Source organism: Mixophyes fleayi, chromosome 2, assembly GCF_038048845.1.
Source record: "Mixophyes fleayi isolate aMixFle1 chromosome 2, aMixFle1.hap1, whole genome shotgun sequence".
NCBI lineage: Eukaryota > Metazoa > Chordata > Amphibia > Anura > Limnodynastidae > Mixophyes > Mixophyes fleayi.
Window position 1 is genome coordinate 356,675,564 of NC_134403.1, and position 17,027 is coordinate 356,692,590.

Below are 17,027 nucleotides of genomic sequence, written 5' to 3' on the forward strand. Positions count from 1 at the left end.
TTGCTGGTAGACAACCAGCTGATAGCTGGAATGGCATGCTGGGACTTGTAGTTTCACAACACCTGGAGGCCTGTATTAGGCTGTCTGCAAATTGTATATATGGCTATCTACATACATTATGTAACCATGGTTGCTTGTCACACAGTCCAAAAACATACTGGTAGGTTTATTAGACTGTAAGCACCAATGGGGCAGGGACTGATGTGATTACATTGACTAGAAGCTGATTGTGTCCTCACCATCTGCAACAAAGTAAAGTGCTTTGAGTCCTATTGGGTAAAAGATGCCATATAAATATTATTATCATGGTACCTATGCTATTAAACCCTTGGTTCTGGATACATAATTCACCAAAAAGAACACAACAAGCAATTCTCATGTCATATCTCCTCTTAAAATACCACAAGTATGGATCAAATGCCTAATTTTTGGATTATGGCAGGTAATGCTATATTATTAGGCTTTCACTGTATTTTAAAACTACAAAGAGAAAATATTGGCATCTAGGTGAACATGGGGTCAGTGGGTAAACACAGGGACACAGAACCACTGGTGCGGTGAATGTAGCACTGTCAGAGACTGGGGTAAAGGATGACGGATCTCTTGTTTATCTTACTACATCTGGCTATTACTCTTGGTGACTGTCAGTAAGTTACTGACACACAGACCGGTCCCCGGATGGGTCTCGGGAGGAGCCGCGCACGGGATAGAATCCTCTATCTCTGTAATGTAAGAGAGTCCTGGCCAATCAGAGGCAAGGGGTGTGGCCTGCCTGTTTACCCGGTAGCTGGAGCGTTGTAAGGTCTCTGTAACCGTCGGATGTTGATTGCTGTCTCCTAGGTAACCGGCCCCGGATGTTGTGTGACTGCAGAGGGAGAGGTGAGTGCAGGACAATGTCATGTCATCTGTAATACTATATATAATGCTGCAGTGTCCTGTAACTAGCACTGTAATAATACTATAATGTCCTGTTACTGGCTGTGTATAACTGTGCTACAATGTCCTGTTAGTGGCTGGGTGTAATGGTGCTACAGTGTCCTGTTAGTGGCTGTGTTATACTAATGCTACAGTGTCCTGTTAGTGGCTGTGTTATACTAATGCTACAGTGTCCTGTTAGTGGCCGTGTCATACTAATGCTACAGTGTCCTGTTAGTGGCTGTGTCATACTAATGCTACAGTGTCCTGTTAGTGGCTGTGTCATACTAATGCTACAGTGTCCTGTTAGTGGCTGTGTTATACTAATGCTACAGTGTCCTGTTAGTGGCTGGGTGTAATGGTGCTACAGTGTCCTGTTAGTGGCTGTGTCATACTAATGCTACAGTGTCCTGTTAGTGGCCGTGTCATACTAATGCTACAGTGTCCTGTTAGTGGCTGTGTCATACTAATGCTACAGTGTCCTGTTAGTGGCTGTGTTATACTAATGCTACAGTGTCCTGTTAGTGGCTGGGTGTAATGGTGCTACAGTGTCCTGTTAGTGGCTTTGTTATACTAATGCTACAGTGTCCTGTTAGTGGCTGTGTCATACTAATGCTACATAGTCCTGTTAGTGGCTGTGTTATACTAATGCTACATAGTCCTGTTAGTGGCTGTGTTATACTAATGCTACAATATCCTGTTAGTGGCTGTGTTATACTAATGCTACAGTGTCCTGTTAGTGGCTGTGTTATACTAATGCTACAGTGTCCTGTTAGTGGCTGTGGATAACAGTGCTACAGTGTCCTGTTAGTGGCTGTGTGTAACGGTGCTACAGTGTCCTGTTAGTGGATGGGCGTAACGGTGCTAGAGTGTCAGAAAATACCAATTATCTTGACACAAATGTACAATTTATTATGACCTTGTTAGTAGATGTAATAACGCTTAAAAAATTAAATATTTGTATTTCAAAGTGCACACTAATGTGTATGGCATTTGGTATAAGCCAGGGATGGTTTATATTGTGGTAACCATGGAAACAACCTACCCTAGTGCCCCAGCCTCTCCAAAGCAGGAGGGCTTTAGAGAGAGTTATATACCTGACTGCAACAATGTATGCAGTAGCTAAGTATGTCAGCATTTATGTACTGCATTAAAAAGAGATATCACTGTGCAGCATTTATAATCTGATTACCTACTTTGTAACACTGTATAAGATAAATTGTAATACAAATACAATGACACACAGGTTATAGATGTCATTTCCTATTCACATAAAGATTTATGTTTAATCCTTTTATTTTGGGTACGAATACAATTTATTGACGGTTGTTTATCAGTAATATTAGAAAATACATAAATAAAGCCGTGCAAGTCATTAATCAACAAATAAACTGTTTGAGCCATTAATAAAAACACACATTTGTATCTATTATTGCCGTTACAAAGACCATTTCTAATCTCATGTTTGTGTTACTGACGGATCTAGGACTTGAAGACTTAGTTCACTACAGAAATGGTGCGTTTACACGTGAAACACGGCGATGACAGCCAGTTCTTGTTGGAGACGACCGTTGACGTCCCTGTGGAGGACCTGGCCAACCAAGTAGCAGCCATTTACAATGGGAGGCTTAAAATGAATCGGATATGTTCAGGTAAGAAGTTATATGTGTATTTGCTATTGATTCGATAACGCAAATATTATATCATGTAAATGTGTCGTTTGCACTGGAAATTCTTTGACATCAAAGTCAGTAAATTTGCCCCCTACCCCCAGACTGTTTGGTGGTCTAGAGGTGTTACCTAAGTGTAGTGAGGCCTGGTTTTGTTTTTCTACATTTTTGTAGAACTCTTGTGTAGCGCAGTTCGTTACGTTAAAAAAATATGATGCTAAATTGCACATTTCCCCCCGAGGTTACAATTTTATCAGCTGCGATGGTTTTAGAAATGTTGCTTATAGAGGGAAATTCAATTAGCCGCAAAGTGTCTCTGGTACGTCAGTGAGATAATTCGCAGCAAAAACTTGACAGAAATCGCCACTCATTCTTCAGAAAAATGAGAGCCGATTTCTACCGTAATTGCTGACACTGTGCGCAGCATGATGAACGCGCGCCACCTCGCCGCAATGGAATTCGCCCCATATGGGCAGATTCAATTTCCCTTGGTGTTGTTTACAATAACGTGGGCCGCTCATTACCATTACTGTAATTTTAGCACAGAGTTTTGCTCGCGGCTCACAGAGCTGCAAGCAAATATCAGCGTTGATATTACCGTAGTAACGGTAATAATGTACCTCTATTACCGTAGTAACGGTAATAGTGCATAGCTATTACCGTAGTAACGGTAATAATGCGCAGCTATTACCATAGTAACGGTAATAGTGTAGGGCCCACATTGTTCTAAAGAGCAATTGAATCTGCCCCATAGTGTCCAAATACTACGCTGTACCCCAAGTTTTGGTGTCCCAATGTGTGCTACAAGAGAAAATACATTTTATGTTATATACAAATATACAATTATTTTTATGCATGTACAAAATGCTATTGGTGTCAGGGGCAGTATGGAACGACTCCACCAAATCCATGCTCCTGCCTGTGTGTGGGGGGACGGCTGCTCCCGCCTGAGTGTGTGGGGGGACGGCTGCTCCCGCCTGAGTGTGAGGGGGGGACGGCTGCTCCCGCCTGAATGTGGGGGGGAGGGGGGGGGGGGCTGCTCCCGCCTGAGTGCAGGGAGAATGCTGCTACTGCTGCCAGGTATGGATGGGGCAAGGTTACTACTATACACTACTATACACTGATCTGACCTCACCATTTGTAGAGATGGAAGAACTGGCAGAACACGGCATCACCATGCCCCCCAATATGCAGGGCCTGACCGATGAGCAGATTGAGGAGCTGAAACTAAAGGACGAGTGGGAAACAAAGTGCCTGCCCAGCGGGGGAAGCGTCTTCAAAAAGGACGAGATTGGAAGACGTAATGGACATGGTAATGATGAGGTGTTCCTGTTATGTTCCCTATACTTTATTACATACTAATATTATATACTCTGTAAGTGCATTGACTCGTGCAAGCGGATTACGTACTGTAACCCATAGCTGCCAATATGATATTAGTTGTCATTGGAGTGACTACATTAGACTGGTCAGAGCTGCAATCTGATTGGTTTCTATGTATTAAAACACATCATTGCTCTTTACACCATGTGATTGTCATTAAGTATAAATATGTTTAACAGAAGGGACCAGTTTTACCCATAATCGTACATTTACCTTCATTGTTTATCTTAAACCCAGTTGATGAGAGATTGCTGGTAATCAGTTTTTATTTATAATTTTATAATTGAAATCGGGCCGTAAATAACCCAGTTTATGTTTAAATGAAAGGATGTTTCTTAATATATATTAGTGATTTTTATAGGTCAACTTACATTAGTTTATTTATTGCTTTATATATGTAGATAAGAGTAATGTTATCTGTACCCCCAGGACTGTAAGGTACTGGGGGTGGTTTCAGACTGGGGTCCTGTCCCCTGCTGTATAATGGGGGAGTAGGGGGGGGATACTTCCTATCTTCACAGGGATGGGGAAAAGGAATCAGTTGCTGCCACATGGTAGTAATAAAATAATCGCTATTCCTCAAACTGATTTGATAGGCTTAAGTGGGATCTCTTATCTAGAAACCCGATATACAGAGATTTCCTGAATAACAGAAAGAAAAAGTAATTTAAAGCAAATGTTTGGTGACAATGTCACACACAGATATGATCACCAAGTGCCTCCTCCCACCGTCACTGTGAGGAGCACGTCTACACAAGGTAGTGAGGGGAATGTCTTACGCACAGATATGATCACCAAGTGCCTCCTCCCACCGTCACTGTGAGGAGCACGGCTACACAAGGTAGGGAGGGGAATGTCTTACGCACAGATATGATCACCAAGTGCCTCCTCCCACCGTCACTGTGAGGAGCACGGCTACACAAGGTAGGGAGGGGAATGTCTTACGCACAGATATGATCACCAAGTGCCTCCTCCCACCGTCACTGTGAGGAGCACGGCTACACAAGGTAGGGAGGGGAATGTCTTACGCACAGATATGATCACCAAGTGCCTCCTCCCACCGTCACTGTGAGCGTTGCTGAACAGGTTAAGTTAGGAGTGAATGCCAAAAGCGCTATTGGGAATTGTGGGTGATTTTTAAAGGTAATGTTAGTATATATTAGGCATGGTGTTCCAAATTATGTGTAAATCCCATGTGATAAGCAATTCTTATAGTACTTTGGTACTTTGTGTTTATTGCTCTGTACTATGTCACCCTGTATGGTCTCCTGTTTGTATTATGTACGGCGCTGCGGAAACCTTGTGGTGCCTAACAAATAAATGATAATAATAATAATAGTAGATCATGTACTCTATTTACACTGTTGGCTATGATAGATATATATATATATATATATATATAGATATATATATTACTTTATCAAGTCATGTCAATGATTATGGCTGAAACGGTACCTTTGCAATGTTTGCTGTTGCTACATTTTTTTATTTTTTTTTGTGTGCCAATTACACCCAAATTGAAGATCGGTTTATCTAGTGCATGTTGGGCATTGAAAACCTTTATCCAGTTGCTGCGATTTTGTACTCTCCAATATATATATAGTAAATTCAGTGTTACTAGTGTACATTGTGCTCGTCCAGTTTTAAGATTTTACAGCCTTTAATGTTCTAGCTGCTGTGAAAACAGATAGAGATGGGTAGAGAAGGTTTATTTTAGCAATAGTTGGAGTCGCGCTCCGAACCTGCTCATTTCATAGCGTCTCCAGTTATTATTAACATACAAGAAGCCCCAGTGCTGGCTGATTACAGGAGGACACACACATCCAGCATAAGACAAGGCCTTTGTGGTATTGATAATGGCTGCCACCAATACTGCTTCTAATGCAGCTGTTCTAGGTAAAGCCACATATTTATAATACTCTCTCCTTGTTACCGATTTAAACAATGTTCATGGAAAAAACATGGAATTGTTCTATATCTCTGTCTATAGGGCAGTGTGTTGTGTTTTCTACGTGATCCTATACAGCATTTTATTTTTCAGCACCAAATGAGAATATGAAGAATGTTTTGCAGAAAACGATGGAAGAAGCAAAAGCTTTATTATCCAAGGTACAATCACTGTCATGTACTATACATGGTGATAGTCTGTGTAATACAGACCACGTGTTATTATGCTGTATATAGCGTGTGATATTATATGTACTGGGTGGAGGTAATGACCTCCTTACTGTGTCCCGGTCATAGCAGAAGACAGGACACAGGGACGTGTTCTATGATGTTTAATAATTGTACACAGCTGATCTGCCTCGGTGATGCCATTTCCCATTGATTTATTGTGATAAGGTTCAGCATCCATTGTGTGCAGCCATCAGATGACGTTTAACAATCTCCACCATGTCTTTGTCTAGAAACAGGTAGAGGCCAATGTTTGTGTAACGATGGACATGGTGAAGGACGCCTTGGACCAGCTTAGGGGAGCCGTCATGATTGTATATCCCATGGGGCTGCCGCCACATGACCCCATCCGGATGGAGTTTGAAAATAATGAAGATCTCTCAGGAACTCAGGTCTGTGAGTCTGTACAAGACGTCCGCACTCCTCAATTCTCTGCTTGTGTTGTGCGGCTGTGTAACATTGTGCCGCGTGTTGTGCGGCTGTGTAACATTGTGCCGCGTGTTGTGCGGCTGTGTAACATTGTGCCGCGTGTTGTGCGGCTGTGTAACATTGTGCCGCGTGTTGTGCAACTGTGTAACATTGAGCCGCGTGTTGTGCGGCTGTGTAACATTGTGCCATGTGTTGTGCGGCTGTGTAACATTGTGCCGCGTGTTGTGCCGCTGTGTAACATTGTGCCGCGTGTTGTGCCGCTGTGTAACATTGTGCAGTGTGTTGTGTAACATTGTGCTGTGTGTTGTGCAACTGTGTAACATTGTGCAGTGTGTTGTGTAACATTGTGCCGTGTGTTGTGCAACTGTGCAACATTTCTAGTGTGTTGTGCAACTGTGTAACATTGTGCCGTGTGTTGTGTAACATTGTGCCGTGTGTTGTGCAACTGTGTAACATTGGCTTCTGCCGCAGAATCTTTAATTATCATTTAAAATGGTAATTTACAAAGATGTATTTGCTGACCTCCATCACCGCTCATCCTGTACCATCCTGGATAGATGAGGATTGGGCTCCCAGTGTGTCTCTGTGCCAAGGAGATGCAGATTGCCCGGCTGCCTGTATGGAGGCTCAGACAAATCACATCTTAATGAGCCTGTATTTTGGGTGAGGAGAAGCGTTGGCTGAGAAAGATTCGGCCCCTGATCAAATATTATCCTTTGAGTTAGGTTTACATATTATATCCAGTCTTTGTTGGCAGGTTAACATCTATAATACTCACCAACAATACATGTTATTAATAGAAGGCATTGACAATAAGAGAGAGAATAAACATTGAAGAAGGCTCAGATTTGTTGTAAGCGGGTAACATGATGACAACAGGGAAACCTGTGGGAGGTTTATCTTACTTGTGATATTTATGTCCTGGTTACTGGATCAGACGGTTCTGTGCAGAGTGACCGCTGCCGTTATATTAATGTTCCTCTGCGCTGTGTATTCCAGGCCGGGCAGATGGTCATTGAGGAGCCGGCGGCCCAGCTGTGGTGGGCTGGGAAGGAACTTCTGAGAAAGAAGAAACTTGGAGACTACATCGGCCGAAACGAGAAGACTAAAATCATTGTGAAGATACAAAAGGTAACGGTGACCTTGTAGATGTGAATGTAATCGTGGTCCGGCTGCCTCTCTCATGTCGGATGGTGTAATTATTAGGGGTCGTTATGGGGTGACTGATCCAGGAAAGTCATCAGATTGTTAGGGTTGGTAAAACTTGTTTTTGTTCCCTGTGAGTTTAAATGTGTAACTGCCCCACTGAGGGGTGTGTGTCACCTTCCAGAAACACAGCAAGAATCTGTGGAAGGGTGAAGTTTATGGACCTGTGTTGTGTTTTCCCTATGACTCAATAACTCTGTATCTATGCTGCAGACGGGGATCAGTAATACCACAAAGGGTTGGAAACATAACACACATTTTGTTCCATGATAGTAATGAACCAATAAATGTTACTTATACGGATACTTTGTGGCGCTCTATAAATAAAAATTAATAATAATAATAATACATCATTAACCCCTTATGGTAGTGTTGTGGGTCCATGTAATTATCTACCTCTATTCTAACTTTACAAACCATGGAATCTTGTGCATTCTATGACTCTGCTGGTGATTGTAACTTGTTGCTAACATGATCATGATACTAAAGAACAACACCAGCCTATGTACACAGCTGCGCTAATAGCCACAAGAGTGCTCGTACAACCTGAGCCTTCTCTAGAGTCAGAGGAGGAAGGAGGATCAGGTAAGATACATGGTGAAGGACAGTTAGTGTTACCTGCAGCTGCCTTCCCTTTGCATCAATGACTGGTTCATGTTTCCACCTTCTCTTCTCCTTCTACCCACACCGGATGACCGGAAACTGCAGCGAAATGCCCGTCGCCAATGGTTGCTGGCACTGTGTAATAATGGTTTTACTGTGTTTCAAACCCACCTAGAGAGGACAAGGGGCTCCAGCCCGAGAGCCGGTTATTTCTGAGGAAGATCAGAAGAAGATGATGATGTATTACCACAGGCGACAAGAAGAGCTTAAGGTAACGTATTTCTCACCTAAACAATTGTTTATCTTCCATTGCTATAGGCCAGTGTGTGTTCCTCTTGTGTTGGGGTACGTTTAACAAAATAAATTTGATATTTAAAACTTTGATCGTTTATATGTTTATTTGTTGCCACATAGAGGAGCAGATTCAGTTGGTTGCGATGTTTCTGAGAACAACGCAGCCGCACTTTATTACTGTTTATACGGTAATAAGTAATGTTTACTTTTGCTTGCACCTCTATGGGTCGCGAGCAAAAGTGAACGTTACTTTCACTAAATAAAAAAAATATCTCGTGGCCGTTCCGGGACAGATGTTAATAACGGGGAAAACACTAGGATTGTGTTATCTGAAGGATGACTGGAGAAATCCAGCTACAAGAGGATACAGATGGCTGCAGCATACAATTGTGCAAGCATAATCGTTTATGTCATGGGCATTGTTGTGACAAAGGGGAAGGCAGAGGTGGCAGTTCTCCTACCAATTTCAGCTTGGACTAGAAGTTGGAGAAGTAGAATTCCAGAGGCTAGGAGCAGCCAAAAGGAAGCTTTATGTCATGAGTTAGCGGTGGTAGAGAAGGGAGTAAAGCGCCTGGCGGTGGTAGCGAAGGGAGTAGAGCGCTTGGCAGGGGTAGCGAAGGGAGTAGAGCGCTTGGCGGGGGTAGCGAAGGGAGTAGAGCGATTGGCGGGGGTAGCGAAGGGAGTAGAGAGCTTGGCGGGGGTAGCGAAGGGAGTCGAGCGCTTGGCGGTGGCAGCGAAGGGGGTAGAGAGCTTGGCGGTGGCTGCGAAGGGAGTCGAGCGCTTGGCGGTGGCTGCGAAGGGAGTCGAGCGCTTGGCGGTGGCTGCGAAGGGAGTAGGGCGCTTGGCGTTGGTAGCGAAGGGAGTAGAACGCTTGGCGGTGGTAGCGAAGGGAGTAGAATGCTTGGCGGTGGTAGCGAAGGGACTAGAGCGCTTGGCGGTGGTAGAGGAGGGAGTAGAACGCTTGGCGGTGGTAGCGAAGGGACTAGAGCGCTTGGCGGTGGTAGAGGAGGGAGTAGATAGAAGGCAGCTTTTGGAGGAGCAGATAATCTGTCCAGCTACTAATATAGAAATAAGAGATAAGAGATATGAAGAGGCAGTGTAGTGTAGTACTCTGAAGGTGAGAATGAGGATTTATATGCATGTTGGGAAGTCAGGAGTGAGATTAGAGAAAAGAGTCATTAGAAAGGGTTCTTGGGGAGAGGTAGACAATCCTAACTGCAGAATTGGGGAAAGACTTCAGAAGAGTAAGATGAGAAGCATGTAGGTCAGTCAGCACAAGGACAAGTCAAACCGAATAAGCGTTTTGGAGAGATGGTGAACATTGGCGATATTCAGAAGGTAAAGTTGTCTGCTTTCACCAACAGGGAAACAATTAACGTGTAAGGAGTCGGCTGTTACTATGTCTAACCCTAAAACAGTATTCTTCCTATCAGCTTTATAATCAGTCATATACATAGAAATAGCCCCAAAATATTTATCTGTTTTCTGGAACGACTTTTGTTTTTTGGTAGACTAGCCTGTAATCTGCATAAAATGGTTAAATGATCTATGGAGGTGTCCCAGAGAAAATGTTTGTAGAGAGGCCCCCGTAACATATAGGGAGAACAATTGTTATGTGCTAAAACTGACCGCCCAATCTGATTCGTCAAGTATAATCATTCAGCCGCCATATTGTGGAAGCCCAGAGAGGGGACACTTGAACACTTTCTGCTCGCACGTGCATCCATTATGTCCTGAAGATGGCGATTCTGATCAGTAAATCTGCTCATCTCCAGACATACTGTCCTTCTTGCAGGATCTCATGCAGACTTTCACCATGATGCAATCACTAAACATGTCTGGGAAAAACATTTGCAAGGCTGGATGGCTTCATATAGATCTGGGAGTCTGCCCAGAACTTTCCTCCTCCAGGAAACCATACAAAGTTCAAAAACAACAAAACAACCCACAACTATTATCAACAACCAAACCAAGGTTGATGCATTAAATGTAGTTAGGGGCTGTTGCCAAGTCCTCTAACACATCTGGCTTTTCAGAGATGAAGATTTGAAAACCCTGAACCTTATTTTAAAACTCCTTTGAAAAAAAAAAAGTAAATTAAATTGCACATCACCTAACAGGTCTCTAATTAACTTTACCCGATTGAGCACGGCCGTGGCCACAAATCTTTGACTACAGGTTTTCCAACTTCCTTCTCAGCGGGACAGAGGCAATAAACAAAGTGTATTAACAGCGCCCGGCTCTGTTTGGCTTTTACCCATCCCCCCTAGGACGCATAGAGTTGAATATTGCATTAGACACAGAAATAAAGTTACATTTATGGTGGATAGAATCTAATCTAAAATCGTCCTTTTCTTTGTTCCAGAAACTTGAAGAGAATGAGGATATAACGTACTTAAACGCAGACTGGGCAGACAGCAGCTCTCTAAAAAGGCAGTTTCAAGGTGTAAAGAATATCAAGTGGAGACCAAGATGAGACCACAGCCATGTGCTTTATCATTTGCATAACATGTTTCGTTTGTTGTATTCTGCCCTTATATTCTATTAATAAATTATCTTTTGCCTATACTGTGTTTTCATTGCTCTCTGAAACGTTCAGGTTATGTGATAGTATTACTATATACTGTATATTGTACTGCTGCTCTCTGACATTCTGCAACCACTGGGGGGCGCTATAACTCCTGCGTATGTTTCATTGATGAATTATAAAGACGTCATCGGTTATTTCAAAGTGGAGTAAAACTTGCACGAAACGTTTAATGAGAAACTCAGTTTATAGTATTCCTTTTATCTTTTCTTTTTTTTTTCCTTCTTGAATCTTTTATGTTTTGTTTATCTTTAAATTCAAACCCATGAAACTCTATCTAGTAAGTGTTCCATTTTATTGCTGACAGCTTGGAGAATCTTCTGCACTTATGTAAATGGCAATAATGTGGACCGAAAAAAACATTACGTTTCCTCAGATTCAACTTAGGGTTCTAGAATACAGTTATGGAAGCCAATAGTTCTCACACACATCTAGCTATAGGGAATAATATTACCGGCTACTATAAAATATAAAGTTATTAGAAGTCACTGGGAGATGTACAATGGGAGGCTACAGGCCTGTGTTATACAGCAGGCTGTACGTTATATCCTATAATACACACGTTTAATACGGAGGAAACAGGTAATCGTCGATTTTTACATTCACTGACATATACGTTCTGTTTTGCCTGAGTGACATCACTTATACCAAATTTAAGGATGCGTTTTTACAGGAGTTTTTTCATATCTTAATGTAACTTGTGCATAACATAACATAAATCATTGAGATGTGATACCTGATATATTCTGATTGCACAGGTAATTTGTCTAGTTCTATTCCATTTGTTATAATGATACTTTATGACTTTTAAAACATTATGCATAAATGCAGAATATTACTTATTGGCTCTGGTTATTCATCTGTTCCTGCGCGTCCATCCTCGTCTGCTCCTAGATCCTGCGTGTCCATCCTCGTCTGCTCCTAGATCCTGCGTGTCCATCCTCGTCTGCTCCTAGATCCTGCGTGTCCATCCTCGTCTGCTCCTAGATCCTGCGTGTCCATCCTCGTCTGCTCCTAGATCCTGCGTGTCCATCCTCGTCTGCTCCTAGATCCTGCGTGTCCATCCTCGTCTGCTCTTAGATCCTGCGTGTCCATCCTCGTCTGCTCCTAGATCCTGCGTGTCCATCCTCGTCTGCTCCTAGATCCTGCGTGTCCATCCTCGTCTGCTCCTAGATCCTGCGTGTCCATCCTCGTCTGCTCTTAGATCCTGCGTGTCCATCCTCGTCTGCTCTTAGATCCTGCGTGTCCATCCTCGTCTGCTCTTAGATCCTGCGTGTCCATCCTCGTCTGCTCCTAGATCGTGCGTGTCCATCCTCGTCTGCTCCTAGATCCTGCGTGTCCATCCTCGTCTGCTCCTAGATCCTGCGTGTCCATCCTCGTCTGCTCCTAGATCCTGCGTGTCCATCCTCGTCTGCTCCTAGATCCTGCGTGTCCATCCTCGTCTGCTCCTAGATCCTGCGTGTCCATCCTCGTCTGCTCCTAGATCCTGCGTGTCCATCCTCGTCTGCTCTTAGATCCTGCGTGTCCATCCTCGTCTGCTCCTAGATCCTGCGTGTCCATCCTCGTCTGCTCCTAGATCCTGCGTGTCCATCCTCGTCTGCTCCTAGATCCTGCGTGTCCATCCTCGTCTGCTCCTAGATCCTGCGTGTCCATCCTCGTCTGCTCCTAGATCCTGCGTGTCCATCCTCGTCTGCTCCTAGATCCTGCGTGTCCATCCTCGTCTGCTCCTAGATCCTGCGTGTCCATCCTCGTCTGCTCCTAGATCCTGCTGAGACTAACTTTTGTCACACAGACGGCCCTCCCCCACCTACAGTAGATGTTGGAGAGAAAACACTGATTGGATCTCTGGAACACAGGGAAGTAATATTTTGGGTTTATGTTTAACTTTCAAGGCTGCGCCAAGATTAGTTTGGGGCTGATTTAGCCTATAAAAAAATCTTCACTCGGGGTAGATTTATGAAACCACCTAAAAAGTAAAAGTGGAGGTGTTGCCCATAGGAACCAATCAGATTCTAGCTATCCTTAATCCAGTACATTCTAGAAGATGATAGCTAACCTGTGACACTCCAGGTGTTGTGAAACTACAAATCCCAGCATGCTCTGCCAGCTATCAGCTAGTTATCTACTGGCAAAGCATGCTGGGGCTTGTAGTTTCACAACACCTGGAGTGTCAGAGGTTAGCCATCACTGTTCTAGAAGATGATAGCTAGGGGGTCTGGTTGCTATGGGTAACACCTCCACTTTTCCCTTTTAGACGGTCTTTAAGGGGGTCATCCTGAAACACATCACAGTTTTACCAATTAGATGGTGAGGTGTGCAAGTATGTTGCCACAACCACCAGATGTGTCACAACGTTTTCTGGACCAGAGTGGAACGATGACTATCGAAATCACAACTTTGTACAATATTACCTAGTGACACGTGACCGCATATAACATAACGCAGTATGTGTCGGCGCTTCTCCCGTCATTGTGCCAAGTTAATTGGCTGATGGGCCTAATAATGATTTAAGCCTGGTTCCTGAAATTCTTATACTGTTTTACACCTAAGTAGAACTATATATCTATGTACAGATGTATATATCATTGATGGAGCACAGTTATACCGATGGAAGAGCCAATAACCAAACTACATGCCGAGGACGTATGTTTTCCCACTGTTAGTTAAAGGATACACTGTACATCCTCGCCCACAGTTTCTCTATTTGTGATCTTGCACAAGAATCCTACAGACTGGTTTTTGTATTTTCTCCTGTCGGCAGCAGTGACGTTACCTGCAGGATAATATTTCAGTACTTGTGTAAACAAGGGGAGCACAGCTTATATCTGTGTTGACACACAATAGTGTTTTGTAAAAGTAGCTGATAATGAGCTCTGGTTCTTCTGCGGTTTTAGTTGTAAAGATTAAATTATCTGTCTGTGGATATTGCTGTATATGTACATGTAATATGTACACGGGCCGTCACTAATCGCTATACATATACGGCCTGGTTCACTAAGTAAATGCCAATATGTGCCGTATTTCCACTTTGTACTTGGCCAGAAACAACCATCCGCCAGAGAACGCAGCAACATCCGACTCTTCTTCAAGCGCAAAGGACCCTACTACAGCCTACAACTTCCTGGCCGTATACACGATGTAGTCGATGTACAGTAAGGGCGGGCCAAGCGACAGCGCACGCAGCAGTGTCTGATTCAAACTTTAGGCATCTCAAAGGTACGTAATTTTTAGTTGTATCAGGGAAGGTGTAAGAGCAGATTACTAGTGATGGTGGCTGTGTATGCTGCAAGAACAGGTGTTTGCAATCAGTAGCAACTGTAAAAAAAATAATTTTATATACAGTAGACATTCATATCATCCTAATAAATGTATTTTATAAATAAATTAAAAAAACAATGAAACAAAACCCCCTGGGACCCGGTGATAATCCCCTCCTGGGATATCTCGCAGGAACTTCTACTCCCAGTGACAACTATTTAACTCCCCAGGTGGCTGTGGCTGCTTGTCGGGCTTAGCATGAGATACACAACACTGCCCTGAGCCGGGTGATCACTAGGGCTCCTCTCTAGAACTCACATCAGTCTCTCATCATGTGCCCTCTGCTCTAAGCTTCTGACTCTCACATAGATCAGGTCCAGCTGCACTCTAAGCACTCCCACCACCCAGTGTCTCACACATTCCTACGCTACAAGGAGGCTATGTACAAGGAAGCGCAGTAGAGTTAAGTGAGTCAAAAAAGGGTGCTGGGGAGACAAGAGGGGCACAGGTGTAAGGTACATTGTGCGCTTGGAGCTGCAGAGAACAAAGCAAATGGTCCGCGGAGTAAAAAAAAGACAAAATTATTATTATTACAGTGCCACCATATTCCGCAGCGGTGTACATAGAATATACGTCATTCACATCAGTCCCTGCCCCATTGGAGCTTACAGTCTAAATTCCCTTAAGTACACAACTGAACTCATGACCCCATAGCTTTAAGGCAGCAATGCTAACCACTGTGCCAACCTTCTTCCCCCAAAAGAACTAATGTAGAAAGCATGGGCATAGGATATAAGGTAGAGAAAGAAGGCTCAGTGAGAAAAGCAAGGTGGAGAGGTGAGTAATTCAGGCAGGTATGGGAAACGTGGACGGGAGCACTGGTGGATCCAAAGAGGGGCGATCGGGGCAATCAGCAGCAGCAGTCTTCATACCATTAAATTGTGGTGGAGAGGTCTGATCATCCGGGGAAAGGGGCCGGACCAACCGGGACCAGCCAATCAGAGTGAATGAGGGGTGTGGCTATGCAAAATTGCTCTCCTACCGCAAACAAAATAAAGTTTAGATCTGCCCCTGAACGGGAGTGGTTCATGAGGTAAAGGCACTAAGAAGAGCAGAACTGTAACCAATGAGAGAGCTGCTCTGTCATCAATGTGGCTCAGTGTGCCAGCTAGGTATATGGGGGAAGGAAGGAGCTTGTCTGGCTATGTGGTAACATTATGTTATAATGTGGGGACTTACAGTATATAGATTATAGGGTGCCATTATGGGGCTATATGGTATGTAAATACATATAGTGTCAGTACTTTTATGAAGGTGAATAACTATCAACGAAAGCTGAGATGACACATTTCTATTTTTCTAACATATAAAGAATTGTTACAACACCTTTAAATTGTCGGCCTAGATGGCACTTACTCTGCCATAACCTATTTCTGGTAATAACGTCACTATTGGGACTTGCAGGTCAGTTCTAGATGACATTCCATGAACTTCATTTAATAATCCAGTGAGAATTTTGTATGTGGTTTGTCTTAAGCCAAAACAGGATGTTTGTAATTATATATTCCGAGAGATTAAAGTTACACAACGGAACAGTCTAAACTGATCGTCATGGCGTTAACCCGTTCAGAGCCGGCTTGGCTTGTATCCATCAGAATAAATAGGAATCTGGCTCAATTGTTTTATACAGTGACATTTCCATTGTGAGCAGAACACAATGTAACTATTATATGAAGAAATATTACTTTAGAACAGGCTTGTTGTGGGCTGGAAGGAATCCTGTAGCATCAAACGCTGCTGCTTATTGAAAGTGTATACTAACCAATATCAAGAAAGATGCTGATATCATGACATAATTAACCTTTCACTGTGCCAGAACTTCCTACAATGCTCATAATTACTCTTATTCCAGCTGAATGCAAACTATGGTGTATTAAAGTGACAGTAACCTCAAAGCTTTTCTTTGTTTGGTTGTATTAGACATAATTTTATGTTATTCCTCTATGCAAGGTTTTGTTTATCACTTCTTGTCATAGTTACTGACATGACCCCCAATCATTTCATAGCTATCTATCTTGTTTTCTATCTATTCATATTGATTTATCAAACTGTCCATTAATCTATTTCATATCTATATATCTATCTCATATCAATTATCATCACCATTTATTTATATAGCACCACTGATTCCGCAGCGCTGTACAGAAAACTCACTCACATCAGTCCCTGCCCCATTGGAGCTTACAGTCTAAATTCCCTAACACACAAACAGACAGAGAGAGAGAGAGACTAGGGTCAATTTGATAGCAGTCAATTAACCTATTAGTATGTTTTTGGTATGTGGAGGAAACCGGAGCACCAGGAGGAAACCTACGCAAACACGGGGTAGTGGAATGGAAAATGTAAGTGAATGGAATTTGACAATGTTACAATAAAGGTAGGAGAAGTGGTGGTATGGCGTACCCCTGTATATCAGCTCAATTCCACCACTGATTGTCCATAAATTC

The 17,027-nt window shown here is 43.1% G+C and overlaps 1 protein-coding gene across 3 annotated transcripts; it reads left to right on the forward strand.

Annotated features, from left to right (window-relative positions):
* The first annotated feature begins 818 nt into the window (after positions 1–818).
* CFAP298 (cilia and flagella associated protein 298) lies at positions 819–11,241 on the forward strand. Of its 3 annotated transcripts, none has more exons than XM_075197178.1 (8): positions 819–879; positions 2,402–2,567; positions 3,730–3,897; positions 6,010–6,077; positions 6,377–6,535; positions 7,572–7,703; positions 8,557–8,652; positions 11,041–11,241. In XM_075197178.1, the coding sequence occupies exons 2-8, from the start codon at positions 2,429–2,431 to the stop codon at positions 11,149–11,151; spliced, it is 873 nt and encodes a 290-aa protein (XP_075053279.1). In that variant the 5' UTR covers positions 819–879; positions 2,402–2,428; the 3' UTR covers positions 11,152–11,241. The 3 variants fall into 3 exon arrangements, with proteins under 3 accessions (XP_075053279.1, XP_075053280.1, XP_075053278.1); XM_075197179.1 differs by having other exon boundaries at positions 825–878; positions 2,383–2,567; positions 6,383–6,535; XM_075197177.1 differs by having other exon boundaries at positions 830–878; positions 2,383–2,567.
* Positions 11,242–17,027: the final 5,786 nt, after the last annotated feature.

Bases quoted from the DNA above. Each gene is read 5' to 3' on its own strand.
- CFAP298 (XM_075197178.1), top strand. From the start codon at position 2,429: ATGGTGCGTTTACACGTGAAACACGGCGATGACAGCCAGTTCTTGTTG. The intron at 3,898-6,009 runs GTAATGATGAGG...TTTATTTTTCAG, and splicing joins TGGAAGACGTAATGGACATG to CACCAAATGAGAATATGAAG. The intron at 8,653-11,040 runs GTAACGTATTTC...TCTTTGTTCCAG, and splicing joins GGCGACAAGAAGAGCTTAAG to AAACTTGAAGAGAATGAGGA.